Raw genomic sequence first — 21,702 nt, forward strand, 5'->3', positions numbered from 1 at the left:
CCTGGCCCGCCTGCTTGTACACACAAGTGCTCTCCCCGGCTTGTGTTACGCATCAGAAGCCCCCGTGTCCCGCTCCCTGTGACGTACACAACACTGAAGAGAGACGGTGGTTTCTTTCACCCACCGCCAGGCCTGTCCAAGGTGTGTGGCGTTGGCTGAAAACAAATCAGATGAGGACAAGTGACGTGTTTACTTCTGGGCCGCAAAGGAGGGAACGAGAGAGAAGGCCGTGTGTTTGGTATTTCTCTGCCTTTATGCTCACCTGGACTGGAGGATTTACAGAGAATGGGTGCTTGGTCAGCGTTCCTCTGTGGACAGTCAGAATGAAGAGCGGAAGGAAGCAGGTCAGCTCCCGGGAATAAAAGGGACGCGGTGCCTCACATGGACCCCGCCTCCCGGACACCACGTTCGTGAACCGTGGCAGAGTCGTGGGCACTCGGCCGCCTGGAGTCTAACAAACCGCTCGCCCGAGGGTCTGGGCCCGGCCGTGGTTCCGGGTGAAGACGACCCGCCCCTGGGCCCCGGGGAAAGGGGTGTCCTCGGAGCCAGCGGTCAGGTCAGGGTATCCGCTCCGGCGGACGTGCTGCACAGGGGCCCCGTGGCCCCAGCAGGCGAGCGTCCTACGCCAGCTTGAGGCACTGTGTGTTGAAGCTGTCCCCTTCTTTGCTGGCGACGGCCTCGAGCAGAGCCTGCTTCTTCTGCGCGCTGCGGGAGGACTCCAGCTCGTACATGGTGGTCAGGTTGAAGAGCACGCTCTCGTGCAGGTAGTGCGTGGGGTCCTGCTGGACCATGGCCTCCAGCTGCCGCAGGGAGTCCTTGAGTCTGCCCAGGTAGAGCAGACACACGGCGGCGTTGTTGTTGGCCTGGACGGGAGGGACACGTGCACGGGATCGGACACGGCCACCAGCCGGTGGCCCCCGAAACCCTCTCCCAACCACCGTGACACCGGCCGACGGCTCAGGACGGGCCCACAGCCGCGAGCTCCTGTGTCCTCTAGGATCTTACCACTGCATTTGTCGGCTCAATCCTTAGGATTTCTGTGAAGAACCTGTGGGCTTCTGCAAAGTTATTCTGACCGAGGTGAAGGAAGGCTCTGGAACGTGAACGACAGGTAAGGCAGTTAACTGGGAAGAGGGGAGAACCGGGGGTGGGGTGGGGGGGGGGTCCCCAGATGAACGCACAGGTATGTGAAGACACCAAAACACAGGCATTCAAGTAGCCAGGGGACCAAGAACAACGAGCAGTTACGCAAATTGATGTTGAAAACGGGGGCAATATGAACAGTACTTTGAAAAATGGGGGAGAAATCTTAAAACCTGTCGCTTGACTGCTGTTTCAGTGCTGGGAAGGGGACAGGAATAAGGAACGTTCTCTAGAGGGCCTCAGGAAGCGGAGCCTTGAACTCCTGGGACATCTGGGAAAACGTAGTTTTGAGAGCTTTACCTGTTCATTAAAACCATTATTTTGCCTTGTGGTCCGTCCAACTTCTGTGTCACTTTCTCCACATCTTGAAAATACTTCTCAGCTGTTTTTATGTCTCCAATCTGCTTTGACAGAATTACGGAGTCAGGTCAGGTGACAAAACCAGTAAACGTACAGCCACACAGACCGCTGCCCGATGGGGTAGGCAGGAAAGCTCTGATCGCCATCACTGATGGTTACTTTTTGTAAAAGCGAATCCCATTTAGGACACGATGGAACGTCAACACGTTTATGTCAGAAATGAAGTTAATGTATGAGTCTTACTAAAAAGTCTTAAATGTGAGTCCTAGCATAGCATTAAGTAAAAATAACAAATGACGGTTTTCAGGGAGGCGGCAGAGGAGGACTGGCGCTTGTCTCCCGCCGCGGATCCTAGAAAACACGCACGTTACTGCTGACAACCCAGAGGGCGATCCGAAGCCCGAAGAATACATACCAGGGGTGAAGGCAGGAGGCCACACGGGAGAGGGGGAGGGCAGGAGGGCAGAGAGGAGGCAGGAGCTAAGCCCCCACGGGCACAGAGACGGGTGAGAAGAAGGTGATCACAGCAGGGAGCCCAGCCGGGAAGACAAATCCCCAGAGTGTCTGGCTCTGAAAATCAGAGGGGCCGAATTTTGTGAGTTCTTACAAGCAGCAGGACTTGAAGCCTGGAACTTTGAAAACCAGTGGGTTTGGGCTTGGGCTCTGGGAGAGGAGGGTGATGGGGTGATGGAGAGCTGGGTCCCTGCCCGTAAGGGACAGCACAGCAAACAGCCCGGGGATCCAGATTCGAAGCAGCGTCCTGAAAGAAGCCCGGGGCGTGAGGGAGGGAGAGTGAGTTCCCGAGGGACTTCTCCAGGAGCAGAGGAGGGGGCAGGCGCCGTCTCCCACCCCCGCCCGCACCGGGACACCTGCACTCACTACCCGCCCTTACACCTTGCCCTGCCCCAGTCCTGGTGCCGCGGGTCCCCTCGCCCCGGAGACCGGCTTGCCAACAGTGTGGCCCGACTTCCCCGGGAGGAAGCACCCACCGTGTTAAAACTGCAAGCCCCCTCCCCCCGTGCAACAGGACGGGTGTGCACACCGCCCGTGGGTGCTTTGCAGGGTGGCCCCGGCCGGCCGGGTCTCCACAGCAGCTGCGCTTCCTCTGTGGAAGAGATCAGCGCCTTTCATCAAAAGTGTGCAACCTGCCTGCCACTTTCAAGAGCGAGAGACGTAGCAGACTTTCCCAGCACGCACACGCACACCCACAGTGAGGCAAAGTGAGGGGAAGGGTATGTCCCAAATGCAAGGGCAGAATTGCGGCAAGAGACCCAAGTGAAAGCTGGAGGCCGGCGGTGCCTTCCAGAGAATTCAGTGATCACGAAGATACTCGCTGGACGTGAGGCAAGAGTGGAGGACATCAGGGAGACCCTCGGCACAGAGAGAAAAACCAATCGGAGACGAAGAACACGATACGTGAAATACAAAATACACTAGGTGGAATACACGGGTTAGAGGAAGCCGAGGGGCGAGTTAGCGACGCGGAGGACGGGGTGATGGAAAGTGTCAGGCTGAGCAAGTAAGAGAAAGTACAAAATGGGGGGGGGGGACGTAGGGAACTCAGGGACTCCGTTGAGAATCCTAACATTCGCGCTGCAGGGATCCCAGAAGAAGAGGAGAGACAAAAGGCAGAAGATTTACCTGGAGAAGAAGTAGCTGAAAACTTCCCTAATTTGGGGAAGGAAACAAAAATCCCTCCCAAGAGGCGCACGGAGCTCCCGACAAAATCAACCCAAGGAGGTCCACGCAAAAAGTAGCAACAAAGGAAACATGTTACAAGCCACGAGAGAAAAGACGACAGTGACACACGAGGGAAACCCCGTAAGGCTACTGGTGGACTTTTCAGCAGAAATCCCAGCCAGAAGGGAGCGGCACGATACAAAGTGCCGAAGGGGAAAATGTGCAGCCGAGAATTCTCCATCCTGCAAGGCCGTCGTTCAGAACGGCACTTGCTTTGGGAGCACATGTACTAAAGTCAGGACACCACAGAGAAGATTAGCACGGCCCCTGCATGTACCAGAAGGAGAGATGAAGACCTTGCCAGGCAAACAAAAACTGAAGGGCTCATGGCCACTGAAGCAGCCCTGCGGGAAACATTAAAGGGGACCCTTTGAGTGGAAAAAAGACCGTAAGTGAGAGTATGAAAAGAAACAACAGAAGCAGTAAAAATATATCTGTAAAACTCAGTCAAGGGAGTCCCAAAATAAAAGGATGTAAAGTGTGACACCATATGCCTCAAATCTGGGGCGGTGGGGAAATGAGCAGAAAGGGCTCAAACTTAAGCGACCATCAACTTAACGTAGACTGATGTATGCAAAAGATGTTATATACGAAGCCAATGGGAACCACAAATCAAGAACCAGTAATAGATACGCACAGAATAAATAAAAAGAACCCAAATGTATCATTGAAGAAAGCCAACAGATCATGAAAGAAAGCAAGAGAAGAAAGGATCACAGAAAAACTTCGTAGCCACCAAACAAGTATTGAAGTGGCAATAAATACATATCTATCAATAATTACTTGAATGCAAGTGGACTGAATGCTCCACCGAAAAGGCACAGGGTGACAGAGTGAATAAAAAAACAAGACCTATCCATATGCTACGTACAAGAGACTCATCTCAGACCTAAGGACACCTGAAGACTGAAAGCGAGTAGACGGAGAAACACTTGATAGAGATGAGCGTTAAGAGAAAGCCAGGGCAGAAACGCTTCTACAAGACAACACAGGCTTTAACACAGACTGTAACAAGAGACATAGAAGGACACTATGTGATAATAAAGGAGACGGGGCTGCTTGGGTGGCTCAGTCGGTTGAGTGTCTGACTCCTGATCTTGGCTCAGGTCGTGATACACGGTTCATGGGACTGAGCCCCATGTTGGGCTCCGTGAGGACAGCCTGCTTGGGAGTCTGTCTCTCTCTGCCCCTCCCCCACCCATGCTCCCTTCTTTCTCTCAAAATAAATAAATGAACATTAAAAACAATAATAAAGAGGACAATCCAACAACATATAACGATAGTAAATATTTGTGCACCCCAAATGGGAGCAACCAAATACACAAAACAGTTAATAACAAAAAGAAACTGATAATAATAGGGGACTTTATCACCTCACTTACGTCAACGGACAGATTATCCAAACAGAATCAATAAGGAAACGGTGGCTTTGAATGACACACTGGACCAGATGGGTCTAACAGATATATTCAGAACATTCTATCCTACAACAGTAGAATACACATTCTTTTCAAGTGCACACAGAACATCCTCCTGAACAGATCGCATATTAGGTGACAAAGCAAGTCTCAACAAATTCAAAGAGTTCGAAGTCACACTGTGCGTCCTTTCTGACCACGACGCTACGAAACGAGAGATCAACCACAAGAAAAAATCTGGAAAGACCACAGACACATGGAGATTAAATAACATGTTACTTAACAATGAGTGGGTCAACCAAGAAATCAAAGAAATAAAAAATTACATAGAAACAAATGAAAATGAAATCACAAAGCTCCAAAACCTCTGGGATACAGCAAAAGCCGTTCTAAGAGGGAAGTTTAGCGCAACAGAGGACTATCTCAAATAAACCACCTAGCCTTACACCTAAAAGAGGTATATATAAAGAAGAATAAACAAAACCCCAAACCAGAAGGAAGGAAATAGTAAAGATTAGAGCAAAAATAAACGATATAGAAACTTAAAAAACCCAACAGGACAGATCAATGAAACCAGGAGCTGGTTCTTTGAAGAGATCAACAACATTGATAAACCTCTAGCCAGACTCATTAAAAAAGAAAAAAAATTCAAAATCACAAATATCAGAGGAGAAATAACCACCAACAGCACAGAAACAGAAACAATTCTAAGACATGTTATGAAAAATTATATGTCAACAAACTGGAGAACCGAGAAGAAATGGATAAATTCCTAGAAACATATAAACTACTAAAACCAAAGCAGGTAGAAAAAGAAAATTTGAACAGACCAATTTCCAGCAAAGAAACTAAATCGGTAATCAAAAAACCCACAAAAAATAAAAGTCCAGGACCAGATGGCTTCACGGGTGAATTCTAGCAAACGTTTAAAGAAGAGTTAATACCCATTCTTCTCAAACTATTCCAAAAAAAAAAAAAAGGATGGAAAACTTCCAAATTCATTCTATGAGGCCAGTGTTAGTTACCCTGATACCAAAACTAGATGACGACACCACCAAAAAAGAGAGCTACAGGCCAGTATTTCTGCTGAACATACACTAAAATATCCTCAATAAAATACCAGGAAACCAAATGTAACAATACATTCAAAAAACCCTTCAGCGCAACCAGGTGGGATTTATCCCTGGGATGTGCGGGTGGTGGTTCAATCAACGTGAGACATCACATCAATATAAAAAGGATAAAAACCATGTGATCATTTCAGTAGATGCACACAAGGCATTTGACAAAGAACAACATCCATTCACGACGAAAACCCTTAAAACGGGTTCAGAGGGAACATTCCTCAGTATAATAAAGACCACGTGTGAAAAACCCACAGCTATAACATCACACTCAATGGGGGAAAGTGAGAGCTTTTCCCCCCAGGTCAGGAATGAGGCAGGGATGTCCACTCTCACTACTGTTATTCAACATAGTAATGGAAGTCCTAGCCTCAGCAAACAAATGGAAATAAAAGGCATCCAAATTCGTAAGTAGGAAGTAAAACTCTACCTGCAGATGACAGGATACTATATACAGAAAACCCTAAAGACTCCACCAAAAAAGTACTAGAACGGATAACGGAATTCAGTAAAGTTGAAGGATACAAAAGCATATTGCATTCCTATACACTAATAATGAAGCAGCAGAAAGAGAAATTAAGAAAACAATCCTGGCCGACTCTGTTGGTAAAACATGAGACTCTTGATCTCAGGGTCGTGAGTTCAAGCCCCATACAGGCCATGGAGCCTACTTAAAAAAAAAAAAAAAAAAAAATCCATTTATAATTGCACCAAAAGTAATAAAAAAAAAACCTAGGAATAAACTTAACCAAAGGGGAGAAAGACCTATAACTCTGAAAACTAGAAAACACTGATGAAATAAAAATAACACAAAGAAATGGAAAGGCATACCTCACTCATGAATTAGAATAAATATTGTTAAAATGTCTATACTTCCTTGAGCAATCTATGCATTTAATGCAATCCCTATCAAAATCCCAACAGCATTTTTCACAGAGCTAGAACAAACAATCCTAAAATATGTATGGAACTACGAAAGACCCGAGTAGCCAAAGCGATTTTGAAAGATCAAAGCAAAGCTGGAGGCATCACGATTCCAGACTTCAAGCTGCTGTCATCAAGACAGTATGGGACTGGGACAAGAACAGCCACACAGATCAATGGAACAGGACAGAAAACCCAGAAATAAACCCATAGTTATATGGCTAATTACTCTACGACAAAGGAGGCAAAACTATGCACTGGGAAAAAGACAGTCTCTTCAACAAATGGTGTTGGGAAAACCGGACGGCAAATGCAAAAGAATGAAACGGACCCCTTTCCTACACCAGACTCAAAACTACACTCAAAATGGGTTAAAGACCTGGCACCATAAGAGTCCTAGAAAATTGCACAGGTAGTAATCTGACACTGGCTGCAGCAGCTTTTTTCTAGACGCGTCTCCTGAGGCAAGGGAAACAAAAGGAAAAATAAACTCCTGGGACTACATCAAAATAAAAATCTCTTGCAAAGTGAAGGAAACAATCAACAAAACTAAAAGACAACCTATGAGTGGGAAAAGGTATTTGTAAAAGACACAGCAGATAAAGGGTGGGTATCTAAAATATGCAAAGAACTTACACAATTGAACACTCAAAAAAACAAATAATGCAATTACAAAATGGGCAGAAGACTGCTTCGATTCTGTGTCTCCCTCTCTCTCTGCCCCTTTCCCACTCACACTCTGTTTCTCTCTCAAAATAAATAAACATCAAAAAAATTTTAAAAACATGGGGCAAATATATTCCTCCAAAGAAGACCTACAGATGGGCGTGGTATCTGGTGACAAAAATGACCCCGTGAACGTACTGGCGTTGCCTTAATTTTTTTTTTTTTTCAACGTTTATTTATTTTTGGGACAGAGAGAGACAGAGCATGAACGGGGGAGGGTCAGAGAGAGGGAGACACAGAATCGGAAACAGGCTCCAGGCTCTGAGCCGTCAGCCCAGAGCCCGACGCGGGGCTCGAACTCACGGACCGCGAGATCGTGACCTGGCTGAAGTCGGACGCTTAACCGACTGTGCCACCCAGGCGCCCCTGCTGGCGTTGCCTTAATAAATGGCCCTTGTCTCTTTTCCGGGAGCCCTCTGTCTTCTGCCAGCATCCAGGAAACCCACGGCCAAGTGCATAGTTTGCAAAGGGGACAGAACTTCAGAGCCCTCCCAGTCACTGACATCAATCCACAGAAGCCCAAAAAACGACACGAGAAGGAAGAAAACGAAGACACACGAAGACGGCAGAAGGGCGTTTATGTGTCGCTTCCCCTCGGGCCCCGCGCGGCTTGAAGCTCTGCGCCAGACTTCGCTCTACCTGACTCGCAAGGAGCCGGAGTCCCTGTGCGCTCAACGCTGCGCCCTCGGCTGGCAAGTCTGGTCCCTCACAATGTGTTCGCTTTGTCTAAAGTCCCGTTGACGAGAACCACGTCGCCGTGTCCGTATTGTTGACTCCGCCGAAGTTACCGTAGCTACTCGTGTTTATCAAGCCTTCAAGATGTGGTGGGCGCCGAGCCAAGCGCTTCAACACACTCAGCTCTCACGCGATCGGTCACATCCATGCTATCTATTATCTCCATTTTTAACTGAAACATATTTCACACACTGTGCAAATGTAAGGCATACGGCGGGTTTACTTGATACACTTATGTGGTAATGATTTAAAAATCAAACATAAAAAAAGGCAATCGAAATTTTTGCAGGATATCCAGCAAGCAAATAAACCCAGACTTGATAACCCCAACCCACTTATTTGGAGAAAACAACAGATAGTAAGTGGAGGAACCAGTCAAGACAAAGTGCAAACAGAATTATAAACGTAAAATGACAAGTCACTATGGACAGAAAGGAAACTGCTCATGTTGCAAAAGGGCGTCAGTTTATGGAACTGTGTGCAAATATACGTGAATGCAGGGACCAGACAGGTGACTTCCTGGGACACCTGAAATTGCCCAGACGGACCCCGGAGACAGAGAAAAACCCTGGGGTCTGTAACGGTAACACATTAGGGACAGTTATCGGCGTCAATGCCCACAAACACCAAGTGCTTGGCACAAGCATTTCTTAGGTGAATTATCCAAACCTTCAAGGAACAGAGAATTCCAAAATAATCCAAAATTTGCCAGAGAACAGCGAAAGAAACTTTCTAACTCACTTTTGTGAAGACGGACGACACATACCAGCGCTTTTGAGAGAAGTGCTCGCGCACGCGCGCACACCTGTGAACGCAGAGCCCAAGTGCTCATGCACGTGCTTGTGACCGCGGAGCCGGGGAAGTGCTCATGCACGCGCACACCTGTGAACTTGGGAGCCTGAGAGAAGTGCTCGTGCACGCACGCACACCTGTGAACACGGTGTCAGAGAAGTGCTCGTGCACGTGCGCACACGTGCACTTGGAGCCCAAGAGAAATGCTCATGCACAAGCACACTCAGGAACGCAGAGCCCAAGAGGAGTGCTCGTGCACGCACACACTTGTGAACGCGGAGCCCGGGAAGTGCTTGTGCACGCGCGCGCACTCGTGAACGCGGAGCCCGAGAGAAGCATGCCTGTGCGGGGCTCCCCCACCGGTGTCCTTCGGAGGGACGGACCCCGTATGTATTTCTGCAGCAGAAACCGGGGCTCGCGGCCTCTCTCTCTCTCCTTGGCCTCAGCCGGGACAGCAGGCTGGGCTCCCTCCCACCCTGCAAGTTGGGCAAGAGGCGGCCCTGCGGAGGCGCGGGGTCCCCGGGGGCCTCGCCAGTTTGCGATAGTGAGAACCCCTTGTCCCAGCGGTTGGGCACCAGCAGGGCCACCGCAACGGCCTCGGGAGGGCGCCTGCTGATGTGAGATTTCTATCAGCTGAAAGCCACGGGCTTCTGTTTACCTCCGACCTTTACTTACAGAAACACGGGCTGGAAATCCATCTAGAAAAACCATTTAGCCCAAATCTTTACGCTTATATATAGGAAATATTTTCATACCTAAAACATATTTTGAGAGCGCACATACTGAATGGGGGAGGGGCAGAAAGCGAATCCAAAGCAGGCTCCGCGCTCTCGGCACAGAGCCTGACGCGGGGCTCGAATGGGGAGATCGTGACCAGAGCTGAAACTAAAGTCGGATGCTCAACCAGCTGAGCCACCCAGGCACCCCCCCCGCCCCCACTTTAAAACCTCTCAAACCGCCATTTCCGGAAGGGACTGACCCCCCCAGATTAGTGCACACATGCCAGTAACGGTGACACGCCGCTGCCGCTCTGTCCTGGTTCCCTCTGGCAGGTGCTCCCGCGCAGCGACATCCCCGCCCCCAGAGCCCCCGCGCAGCAATGTCCCTCCCCCCCCCCCCCCCCCCCCCCGGAGTCCCTGCGCAGCCCTGAGCCTGAGCCTGGCTCCTGCTCCCTCTGCCCTGCTGCGAGCCAGGCAGGATGAACAAGCAGCCTGCACCCCGCAGGCGCCTCCTGTCCCCACGGCCCCCGACTGTCCTTCACGCCCCACTCCCACCCTCGTGGCTGCCCCCGGAGCACGCTGGGCGCACCCCACCTCCGGAGGCCCCCGAGCCGCGGCGTCAGAGGACTGAGCATCACCTTCGCCCCGGGTCCTGTGCGCGCTGCCGCGGAGGCCGGTCTGCCCGCACTCGCCGCGCTCTGCGCCGAAGGTTCCTGCCTGGCCACCGGCCCCTTCCGGCTCCGCGCCAGCGCCGTGGACACCGGCTCTCCCGTGAGCAGCTCGTGGGCCCTTGGCTCCGGACGTCACCAAGGCACAGAAGGCACAGTCTGCGGCCGTGAGGGACGGCACCCAGGACCCCTCCACCCCTTCCTCTCCTGCCGCTGAGACAGATCACAGCCCAGAAGGACGGAGTGGGGGCCTTGGTGTGGAGTCACCGTAAAGTGTGAATACACACTTCCTCTGCGTGTGCACGTGTTTCACCGCCCTTCAGTGGACCGTGGAGAGTACAGAGCACCTCCCATCGCGTCTGCACTCTCCCAGTGCCTTCAGGAGCAGAGACCCCCGTTCCACCTGACCCTCCCCCCGGAACAACCGCTCACCTCCTCTGCATGGACGGCGGGGGCTCTCAGGAGGCTGTGCAGCAAGGCTGGGGGCAAGAAGGGGCCGAGAAGGGGCAGGCCCAGGCGCCTGGTGTGTGGGTGGGAGGCCAGAGGGCCTGCTCCCTACAGACTGCATCTAGAACATTCTGTCCTGACCTGTGTGTCTAAGTCAGGTCTCCCCACCTGACTTATGTGGGACTTATCCCATCTATGTGATCAGTGCACAAACTGAACAGCTAACCGTTGGCTCATAACGGCCATGAGGTCGAGCCTCTTGGAAAGAATGGGGGTAGCTCCTCACAAGGACCGTACATTCTGTTAGGAGACCTAATGCAACGTGGCACCGGTCTGGCCCCTGGGTCTCCGCCCACGCGCCTTCCTTTGTGGCTTAGCTGTTGCTGGCCCGACAGAGGGTGGGGCGGTGCAGCGTGTGAGACACAGGGCAGTGTAGCGCCCAGCCGTGTGGTATTCTCCAGAAACTTTGTTCCACTTGGCTAGACCTCGTCTGGTCCCCAAATGTCCTGCTTCTGCACTATTACGGGTCAGGGCCGCGTAACGGAACACCATGCCAGGCTCCGCCCCCGGTGACCGTCTCTCATCATCTCATCCCACCAAACACGTCCTTAATGTGAGCTGAGGCATAAGGTTAGACACGAGCACACACGCCGGCAGGATGGCTCTGGGGCTGGAACGTGGACCACGCGGCCAGGCGTCGCGCGCACGTCCCCCGGCAGCTTGTGGGCTCCCGGCCTGTGTGCGTCAGCGTCTCTAGGGAGCTCCCCACCCCGACATCCTGGGGTTAGCCATTCTCCGGGGCGGCTCTGCCTTTCGGTTGGTGGGAGTCAGGCGTGCCCCACTGCTCGAGGCCGGCGGGAGGCTGAGAGGCACAGAAACCCAGTAGACCACACGTGTCCCAGGCCCCGTGCACAGTCCGATCTCTGCTGAGATCCCCGACTCGCTGTCTCACAGAGGGGACCAAAGCCCAGCAAGGTCACATGACCCGCTCAGAGCCACGCGGCCCCGAGCTGGCTCCTGTGGCCTGTCTTCTCCCACTCAGCTCTGGGGCCGTGTGCATTTATTCTCCAAGATGCCTTGGGAGAGAAGTCAGGGGAGAGCTCATCGAGGGGTCCAGGTGACTTCACGGTGCCCTAGAGGACAGGCAAGACCTGCACAGGCAGGCAGAGGGAAAGGGAGCCCAAGCAGGGAGAAAAGTAGGCTGCAAAGCAGGAGTTAGTGCCGAATCTGGGAGGGCCCTGAGCGCGGGCTTCAGGCGTGAGCTTACCCGACAGGTAAGCCATGAGGCGCCAGCAGGGGCTCTGACTGAGGATGACAGAAGGGAGCGGCATTTCAGGAGGCTAAGGTCCGGGGTGGATGGGAGCCAGCCGGGGCTGGAGGCCGGGGCAGTGCCACCACTCGCACGTGCCCACGCTGCCTCTGGGCCCCTCTGGGGGGCCGAACGCAGAGACCGGAGACAGGGGCCCTCAGGCAGCGGCCGGGTCTGGAGGGGCCAGTCCCAGCACCGCTTCTGAACCCGGGTGCGGATGGGCGCCTGCTGGGGCGACCATAAAGAAACCAGAGCTTGGCAGCGAGCACGCCGGCCGTACAGGGCACGGGCGTCAGGAAGCAGGTGAGGGTGCAGGGCAGGTCAGGACAAAGAGGCATGGCCACCGGGCCCTAGGACTCGCTCTTTATCACAGGGGTCCGGAAAGCTCTAGAACTCCCCACGAATTCAAGCCACCATGTGGTTTCTCCCAGGGAGACCTGTACCGTGAGCCCTGACTGTGGCAGCACGGGCTCCCCGTAGAGCAGGCGGGAAGCTGTCGCGGCGCCTCAACACTGGCAGATCACAGGACGGGCTACGGGAGGCGCACGACCACGCCGGCCCGGAACAGCAACGTTACACTGGGAGCCTCAGCTTCCGTAAGGGCTCCCGGGTCTCCGAGCACGAGACCCGCTCAGCGGCCGTCCTCTCTCCTCTCAGATCCGGACGCGTCAGGCAGCACGCTGACCCCGCCGGCCAAGACCTTACCTGTGCCTGCCTTTCCTGGTCGGCGCACGGATGCGGTAACAGATGACCTGTCAACCGAGTGAGGCCACCTTTGAGCAGCTCCGATGGGAACGTGTCATAAACGGTGAGTCCTGCCATCTCGATTTCCTTTACAAAACCAAAGTTCACACCGTTGTTCTTCAGCAACAGAAGTATCAGTGACAGGCGTTTGATAAATAGTCCGAGGTGACAAGGTCTCCCGGCCACGTGGTGGGGACTTCGGTGAGTCCAGTCAACCAGCTTCCTGTGGCCTGTCTTCACACTGGGGGGGGGGGTTCTGACCAGCAGTCACCTCCCCAGCCCTGAGAATGGGGGACACCAAGAGCTTTCCCTGCACCGCTCACCGCCTTCCCTGGTGATGCTGGACCCTCTTGGAGCCGGGCCAGAAACGTCTACAGGGCAGTCTCACCAAGTCCCCGCGGCTTTGGTACTATCCGTTCTGAGATCCGGGCCTCAGTCCTGTCACTCCCGTGACTCCCACGGGAGGATGTGCTTTCGTATCTCAGGAGTCGTAAATGGATGTCAGGCGTGGAGTCCTCAAATTACGTGAATTATGACTCAGAAATGAAGACTGTCCTGAGTGGTGAGGAATTAGAGCAGACGCAGGATATTTCATTTCGATAATCAGCATGATCCCAGGCACAGCACTGTATTCTTTTTTTCTTGTTGTTTTTAAAGGTTTTATTTTTTTAGGATAATCTTTACACCCAGCGCGGGGCTCAAACTCACAACCCCGGGATTGAGAGTCACGCGCTCTAGTGGCTGAGCCAGCCGGGCGCCCCCACGGCACCGCGTTCTTACACGGACGGTCCTGCTTTGTCTGCTCAGTGACCCCAAAGGACACTAACGAGCATCCACGGCGTACAGAGACAATGCGGCTCAGTTCGGCGGCTTGCCTGGGCTCACCTGCTAGCTAAGCACCAAGAACAGACAGAAAGCTGGGTCCTCCAGCCTCTACGGTGTGCGTTCCTCAGCATCTGGTTTGGCGAGGGTCGCCCTTAACGGCCCCACAACAGAGGCCCGAGTGCCCTGGGAAGGACTCCGAGACCACAGCTGGCCTTCACTGTCAGGCTGTCCCTGCAACCCGTCTGTGCTCCCCAGGAGCAGTATGGCTTGTGGGAGGAGGAGAGAGGTGCGGGTGTGTGCACGTGTGCACGCGTGTGTGCGTGGAGTGAGGACGGGGGTGTGCGTGTGTGTGCGTGGAGTGAGAACGGGGGTGTGCGTGTGTGTGTGTGGAGTGAGGACGGGGGTGTGCATGCACACGTGGGCGACGGGGGTGGACAGGACTCGCCTTCGGTGAAAACCACCTGAGCTCTGGGCTCACAGAGACTCTGTTCGCGGGACCTCGGGCGGGTGACTCAGCCACAGGGAAGCTTCAGTTTGCTAATCTGTAAAGTGGCCGGCAGTACCCACGGCGGGGCTGGCTGGGCGTGGCACCTGCTCAGGGCGAGTGGTGCTCGATGTACTTCTGACCCTTCCCCGACTTTGCTCCGGGGTGTTATGGCAGAAAGCCCTACGCCCTGAGGGTGGGAGGGGGGCAGAGGCCGCCTGGGCTCAGCCCACAAGGGTGGGATTGCTGTCCTGGGAGAGACAGGAGTGAGGAGGGCACTCGTCACTCCGTTGCCAAGGGGTCCAGGAAAGCTCATCCCGGATCAGCGATGCTCTTGGCGAGAGGGTGTCGTCCCTCCCCTTGTGCACTGCTGGACCGCTGCTTCCAGATGTGTGTCCTTTGTGCCTCCGCACACATTCAGGTGCCCTTTCCAGCAAGATATCAGCAAGTGACGCTAGTACTGGCCAAGCTGAAAGAACACTCTTGATGGTTTTATCAACCCTTTTCCTACTGCAACAGGACAATTTCTAAAATAATCTGTTCCAGTGCCTTGCCCATGAAAACCCGTAAATTCACATTTAGCAATGTGCGTCCTAATCACGTCAAAGCCAACGGGGACTTAATACCATCAAAACGGAGCTACTGTAAAAAACTAAACCTTTTAACAGACACCTGACACAAAACGTTTTCTGTCTCTTTCCTAAATACGGAATTACCACTGAGTCCCAGGCCACCCCCGCAGGGCCCACCCCCTGTAGCTCAGGTGCCCGGCAGGGGGTGGGGAGGGGGGAGCCCATACCTGTAGGAAGATCCGGCCGATACCACTCAGCAGCTGGGGCTCCTGCTCGGGGTAATACTGGATGACTGAGTGATAGGCGTCCACAGCCAGCACGTAATCCTACGGGGACAGAACCCGAAAGAGGATTTTGGGTTAGGAAGATCACCGTTTTACAAAATTAGAAGCTCAAGTGCCTGCAGACTCACATGTGAAGACAGGGCACGTCGACACGCGAGCCGGGAGGATGCGGAAACCCAGTGCTGGGCCTGGGAGGTGAGCGCAAGCCTGCCTGACCACGTGGCAAACGGGACCCCGAGTTTTGTTCGTGACCAGACTCAGGAAATGCCTTCCTCTCCCTCAGGGGCTGAGGTCCTTCCTGCTTCCACTTTCTAAATAGCGATTAGTAATTCACCTGGACTCTCGCTTTCTTTCTTGACAAAATTAAGTGAGTTGGTGAATTTCACCTTGTCATCACTGCCAATGACATAAACCAAACTTATTTATCTTTCATTTAATTTTTTAAATGTTTATTTTTGAGAGAGAGAGAGAGAGAGAGTGAGTGAGTGAGGGAGGAGCAGAGAGAGAGGAAGACACAGAATCCAAAACAGGCTCCAGGCTCTGAGCTGTCAGCACAGAGCCCAACGCGGGGCTCGAACCCATGAACTGTGAGATTGTGACCTGAGCTGAAGTTGGACACTTAACTGACTTAGCCACCCGTGTGCCCCTAAACCACATTTATTAATAGCATCTCTTAAACGTTTTCTATGCTAAAAGTTGAGGAAAAGTTCTTATGTTTAAACAGAAACCCCCACCAAACAACTTAGCTGAGAGCGAGCACGAGACCCAGGGCAGGCTCGCTGGGGAGAGCGCTGGAACGTGGTGCGGGGGCTCTCTGAGCGCACCAGGGAGGTGTATGTGGGACACTCAGCAGGCTCCGCTGGCCACGGTGCTTGGCCGTGCACCCCAGCAGCTGCCCTCTCTCACTGCGTCGGGAGCACCCTTCACGCTGCCCTGGGGGACTGGGTAGGGCCTGACCATCTCTGCACCCCCTGCTGTGCTCCCAACGCCGGCCCGCTGGGACACTAACGGAACCCCTGTTCGTCCGTAAGAGGTGGGACCAGTCCCCCAGGACACAGCCCTTGGCCCCTCTCGGGTCCCCCAGCAAAGCCAGGCTCTCCAGAACAGCCGTGATCTCTGTGACGTCTGCGGAGCAGGCTCCGTGACGGGCACTGTGCTGTTCCTGAGTCCCAGCACACGGCCGGCAGGAAATGTTGGCTGCAGGCACTTTTCTCCTGGCTTGGTCTTCGTTCCTCCACATTCGCAGTTACTAGCTTGCTAACTGGAATGGTGACAGAGACAGGTGACGAGTAAAATTGCAGTTCAGCGGGAAAAGAGTGAAAACCTTTCCAGTCGGGCCCTTTCAAGGAAAACCCATTAGGACAAATTTTACTGAAGGTGTGGTGCTCACAAGGAGCCTCACAGCACCTGCCATCCTTTCCTGGGGCCCCTGCTGCCCACAGCAGGGCTGTGCTGTTTCCAGTGCTGTGTGTGCACACGTGTATAAGCAGGCACAAGTGTGTCAGTGCACTCACAAGTGAGTGCAAGTAAGCGCATGAGTGTCATGCAAACACGAGTGTGAGAAACCAAGCCGGTGCATGAATGTGTGCCCAAGTGTGAGCACAACCATGAGCAAGTGCGTGCAAGCATGAGTGTGAGAAACCACGGAGGTGCGTAAGTGCACAAGTGTGAGCACAAGCATGAGAGCAGGTGTGGGCACGGGGGGTGCACAAGCATTAGCAAGTATGTGCATGCAAGTGTGAACGTGCGAACGTGCACTACCGTGTATGCATCAGCGTGTGAGCAAGTGGGTGTGTAAAAGCATGAGTGTGAACAAAACATCTGTGTACACGTGTGCGTGCTAGAGTAAACGTGTGTAGGTGTGCGTTTGCAAGCATGAGCAAGTGTGTGTGTGTGATCAGGTGTGTGCGTGAGGTGTGTGTGTGTGTGTGCTCAGAGGCCCCTCCCCTGGGGGGGGCTGAGGCCCCAGCAGAGGGTGCCCGGGGTGCCCCCACAAGCAGGAGGCCTACCCAGACGCCTGCTGGTGGGGAAGTCACCTGCTGTGGTTTAACACCCAGCCCTCGCTGTGGGTTTCCAGTCAACAGAAGACCCTTCTGTCGTTGGTGTTAGCGCCCGAGTGTCCTGATCAGGCCAGTCCACGTGCCGCAGGTCCTGGCTTGTGCGTCACTCACTCTACCGAGCTCCCAGCCGAGCCGGAGCCAGGACGTGCGGGGCGGTACCTGCCCACTTCTGGCTGGCAAGTCCGGGGAAGCCAACGTCGCCGTCTGACAACCCTGTTTCAGTGCTTGAGGCCAGGAGTCCGTGTTTCCGAAGATAATGTGCCGTGGAAAGAACTAAGCAAGGACCCCTGACGGAGTAACGGCCTCGTGGATCTGTGAAAACACGACCTCCTGGGAGAACCCTTCAGGGCGGATCCGCGGGCGTGGGGGGCGCGCGGGAAGGCTGGCTTCCCCGCGAGATCACTGCGGTCCCGGTGCCGCCCTGGACGCCCAGGAGCGGCCGCAGCCTCGGGGACGGCCTCTGCGATGCTTCCAGGGGCCCTGGGCTCAGATAACGCGGGGGTGGGTTGCAGAGCTTCCTAAGCTGACGATCACTGCCGGAAATGGCTTACTTCCTGGAAGCGGAGGAAATGCGGCCCCTCGAAAGGAAAACGCTCAAGGTCGCTGTCCCACTCCGCCCCGCTGCAGACCACGCGACCGGCTCTGAGGAAGGCCGCGAGTGACCTGCTCAGGGGGACGGGCCTGGGTCGGCTCGGGGCGCACCCGTCTCCCTTCAGCAGCTCCGCCGGCTTGGGGGCCGTGAAGCAGGGCTCACGACCATCTGCAACCAGAAAGGGTTTTGCGTGGGGAGACTGAGGCGGGAAGAAGCTGGTCTACGCGCCTGCACGGTCCCTCCATGACCTGAGGCGCCCTGACAGGCGGCCCAGGAGGGCGGGGGGGGGGGGGGGGGGACGTGGGACCCTCGGGGGCGCACCTGAGGCCGCAGGCACATCACCCGCAGGGTTGACTCGCACGGGCGCCCCGCCCTCCGCGAGTCTGGGGACGAGAGCTGCATTTGAGACATCCCGGGGCACGTCACACACGTAACTGCCCCCGACGTCGTGCGGACACATCCCTGGCCACGTGACGCAGGGAACCAGACCTGACGGTAGGTCGTGTGGACACGTCCCGGGCCACGTCACACACGTAACCACTCCCGACGTTGTTGTGCGGACACGTCCCTGGCCGCGTCACAGTACGTCATATGGCCCCGACAGTACGGCCATACGGCCATACGGCCCCGACAGTACGTCATATGGACATGTCGCCGGCCACGTGACACAAGTAACCACGCCCCACAGTACGCTTTGCGGGTACTTGGGGCTGAAACGTCCGCTTCTCATCAGAAGGAAGTTAGTATTTATTTCCCCGTAACAGAGCTGGCCCTCAGAGCGAGCAAACGGCCGAGTAGAGGGGCCACCGGTGGCCGCGCACGAACCCCGTGAACAGGACCCCGCAGTGCCGCGCGCGCTCACCATGCCAACAGGGCACAAACACTGGGAGACCTTTGCCAAACGTGCACTTGAACTCAAGGAAATGAAGATTCGTCTAAAATCTCAAATTGCATTCACCAGAAAGCATTTTTGCAGCAATAATATGTTCGGTATGGAGTCCCAGCGAAGTCGGTAGAAAATTTAAATTTGGTGCTTAAGGGCATTGTTACCACCACAGCGCAACAAAGAAATCCTCCCATAATGTGCTATTAACATCTTAGCAATGCAAATAAAAGTCGGCAGGGGGACAGGTAGCGTCCCTCCTGGGGAGTTTTGGCCCCGTGACTGAAGAAAAGTCAGCCCGGTGAATTTACAGTTTGCTCTCTCCGCATCAGCAGCTGGCTTTCTGGTGTGGGGGACGGGGTTCCAGGAGCTGGCGACAGTCATCAGCAGGCTGGGGAGAACGGCCTGCTTGGAGGGCATCTGCCCACGCACATGCTGGGGGTGGCCCACCCTGGGTGCGAGACGAGGGACACGGTCACCGCAGGGGCGGCCAAGCCACGCTGTCAGAAACGCCAGGTGTGCGGACTGAAGGGAGACCTGAGCTCCTTGGCCGTGTGTGCCTGGGGGGCAGGGGGGGCTGCGTGAATGTCACAGCTGCGGGTTTCAGAGATACCAGCTCTGTGCCTGGTTTTAGAGCAGGCGCCTGGGGCTCTGGGACACGCAGGGTGCTGCGAGGTCACTGTGTCCTGGTGTCACGCCTTTACAGGGGCCACCAGGATGGGAGCCGTGCAGGCTGCCCTACGGCGGGTTCAGGCCACACGTCCTCCTGACGGGCACGGGGCGGGGCTGTGCATTTATGCCCACGGCCAAGCCCTCTGCACTGTGCCCAGGACAGGGGCTGCGCGCCAGGGCCAGCCACGGAGCTCTGCCACCCTATCAACCGCCTGCTCTGCTTTGCTAAAGATTAAGCTCAGGAATGACTTTGGGCTGACCTGTGGGGGACTCAGAGACTCGGTCTCATAAGAGCCCAGGTGTTCGCACCTGGGTGTCCGAGGCTAACGGATTCTTGCAGCGGCTCTCGGCTGTCTGCTTCCCACTTGCAGCTGCGGCAGGGCTTCTAGGGCTGTGGGTCCCTGACCTGCCCGCCGGGGGAGCCGGGGGGGGGGGGGGGGGGGGCGGTCAGGCTCCCGCCAAAGCGAGGAGCCAGACACTGCTGTTTGGCTGGTGAGGGCCTGCTGGGGAAAAGACGACAGAACAAAGGACCCAGGCGTCCATTCATCCTCTCCAATCTGCGAGCTGCCTCCGTGGGGGCCGAAGGCTCTGGGTGGCGTCCCTGAGACACAGGTCTTCTGGGGAAACCTGTCTCCCGATACCACAAGCATCAGTCAGCAAGTCCTGCCAGGACCAGGGGAAACCCTTCCTCTAACACGGGGAGAACAAGGGCTCCCTTTCTGGGATGGAACCCAGAGGAAAATATGAGAAATGGGGGTGGGGAGGGGGAAAGGGTGGGGGGAGGGGAGGGGAGAGGGAGAGGGAGAGAGACGAGAAAGGGAGAGGGAACGAGAAGGAGGGGGAACGAATGATGATTTTAGTTCAATTGTCTAGACGCAGGTTTGAACACTTCAGTGTGGCACTGTAAACTCTACGCTGTGCTGAAATTTGCTTCCACACACGTTAAATGGGTCCAGGGCGAGTCCGGGAACCCCGCGGCTGCCCGTGGACGTCTCCTCACCACGGACGTCCTCTTCCGTGCCCACGTACCTTCATCAGGAGCAGGCAGTTTGCCATGGAGCACATCACCCGGCCCAGGCGGGACCGCCACAGCCGAACGGAGGCTGCAAGAGAGGGGCAGTGGTGAGCGTGTGCCGGCTGGAGGCGAGCCCTGGCCGTCAGCGACGGTCCTGTGTCTTCTGGCCTAGAAGGTCCCCTGTCACCAGGCTGCCGAGCACAGGGCATCAGGCCGGTGCTCTTGGCCCTGGGAGGAGAACGGACGAAGAAGTGACACAGCCATGAGAACAGGAAGGTGGCCGGGCAGCTTTAGGGCGGACAGGAGACCACATGGCCCAGCCACGGCCACCTGCCTGGGGGGCACAGGGCACGGGGCTGCAGGGTGCCCGCACGCTGGGCTCCGCTTACTGAGGTCGCCTTCTCAAGGCCTCCATTTCAGAGCCTTTTAAATGGAAGTGGCAACCGCTGTCCTATCTGTGTTGTGGACCCTGTGGACACCACCGTGGTGGCAGCGAGCACCCTCCCGTGTGACGGCAGGGCGGCGATGACGCAGAAGCAGAGGTGGCTCCCCAGCGGGCGTCTGCCCGGTGGCGACTGCAGCGGCCCACAGGCCCGGAGGACGGCGGTGCCCAAAGGACCGTCATTCCGTGAGCCAGCCGACCCTGCTCTGCCCACGTGCTGCCCTTCCCATGTGCCAGGACCAACGAGCGGGTAGGATGACACCTGCCCAGAAAGTATGCTTATTCTCGGACCTGCTTAAGAACACAATAGACTTAATTGCTAGAATTAGGAACTTAACTCCCTGCGCCTTTAAGCAATTAAAAACATATTAGGTGCTTACAACATCATTTTTGTGAAAAGAAGAGTTCTCAACAATATCTTTTGTTGATGAACACAACGTGTGGTCTCACCGAACTGCAGTTTATCTCCACGGACTTGTTTCTTTTTTTTCTTTTTTTTTTGCGGGGAGAGAGCGAGCAAGAGAGAATCCCAAGCAGGCTCCCTGCTGAGCACGGAGCTCAATCCCACAACCCTACGATCGTGACCTGGGCAGGAATCTAGAGTCTGATGCTTAACCGACTGTGCCATCCAGGCTCACCCATGGCCCTCTTTTGTGTGCTAATTCCAGCTCTGGGAGGAAGCCCCCGTTCACCTTCAAACTGTTTATCTATTATGACCCTTAGGTACCCGGGAAGTGCTTTCTGAGATCTAGTGATTATCTGCGAATTCCCAAACTGGCACCCAGTACGAGAGGATGGGACATCTGAGGGTGAGTGATGCCTCCTTGCTAACTCAGCTGCAGTTACATGACTCGGAAGTGCATTTGCATGCGCGCGCGCGCATGCACACATGCACACACACACACACACACACACCCCTATAAACCTGGCTGTCCTTTGGGATTTCTCACACAAAGGACACTGTATTTAAAGCATAAATGCAGCCCAGTGCTGCTGGCCCCAAAGGCAAACTTCTCCTGCCCAT

General features: G+C 54.8%; 1 protein-coding gene and 1 long non-coding RNA gene across 3 annotated transcripts in view; one reads left to right on the plus strand and one right to left on the minus strand.

The window, feature by feature from the left end:
* Positions 1–230: 230 nt before the first annotated feature.
* TRAPPC12 (trafficking protein particle complex subunit 12) overlaps positions 231–21,702 on the minus strand; it is an 81,957-nt gene continuing 60,485 nt past the window's right edge. Inside the window, exons 8-12 of one of the 2 annotated variants that reach the window (XM_045447859.1) lie at positions 20,251–20,324; positions 14,958–15,056; positions 1,444–1,544; positions 1,006–1,093; positions 231–863 (exon numbers count right to left, since the gene is read on the minus strand). In XM_045447859.1, the coding sequence (XP_045303815.1) occupies positions 621–863; positions 1,006–1,093; positions 1,444–1,544; positions 14,958–15,056; positions 20,251–20,324 (605 nt within the window). In that variant the 3' untranslated portion in view covers positions 231–620. Of the gene's footprint in view, positions 864–1,005; positions 1,094–1,443; positions 1,545–14,560; positions 14,585–14,957; positions 15,057–20,250; positions 20,325–21,702 lie in introns of those variants that run through there. The other variant, XM_045447860.1, reaches the window with a different exon arrangement.
* Positions 1,000–14,030, plus strand: LOC123581676. The gene is made up of 3 exons (XR_006703924.1): positions 1,000–1,111; positions 12,763–12,913; positions 13,522–14,030. It is a non-coding gene; the product is annotated as an uncharacterized LOC123581676 (long non-coding RNA).

Source organism: Leopardus geoffroyi, chromosome A3, assembly GCF_018350155.1.
Source record: "Leopardus geoffroyi isolate Oge1 chromosome A3, O.geoffroyi_Oge1_pat1.0, whole genome shotgun sequence".
Classification (NCBI taxonomy): domain Eukaryota; kingdom Metazoa; phylum Chordata; class Mammalia; order Carnivora; family Felidae; genus Leopardus; species Leopardus geoffroyi.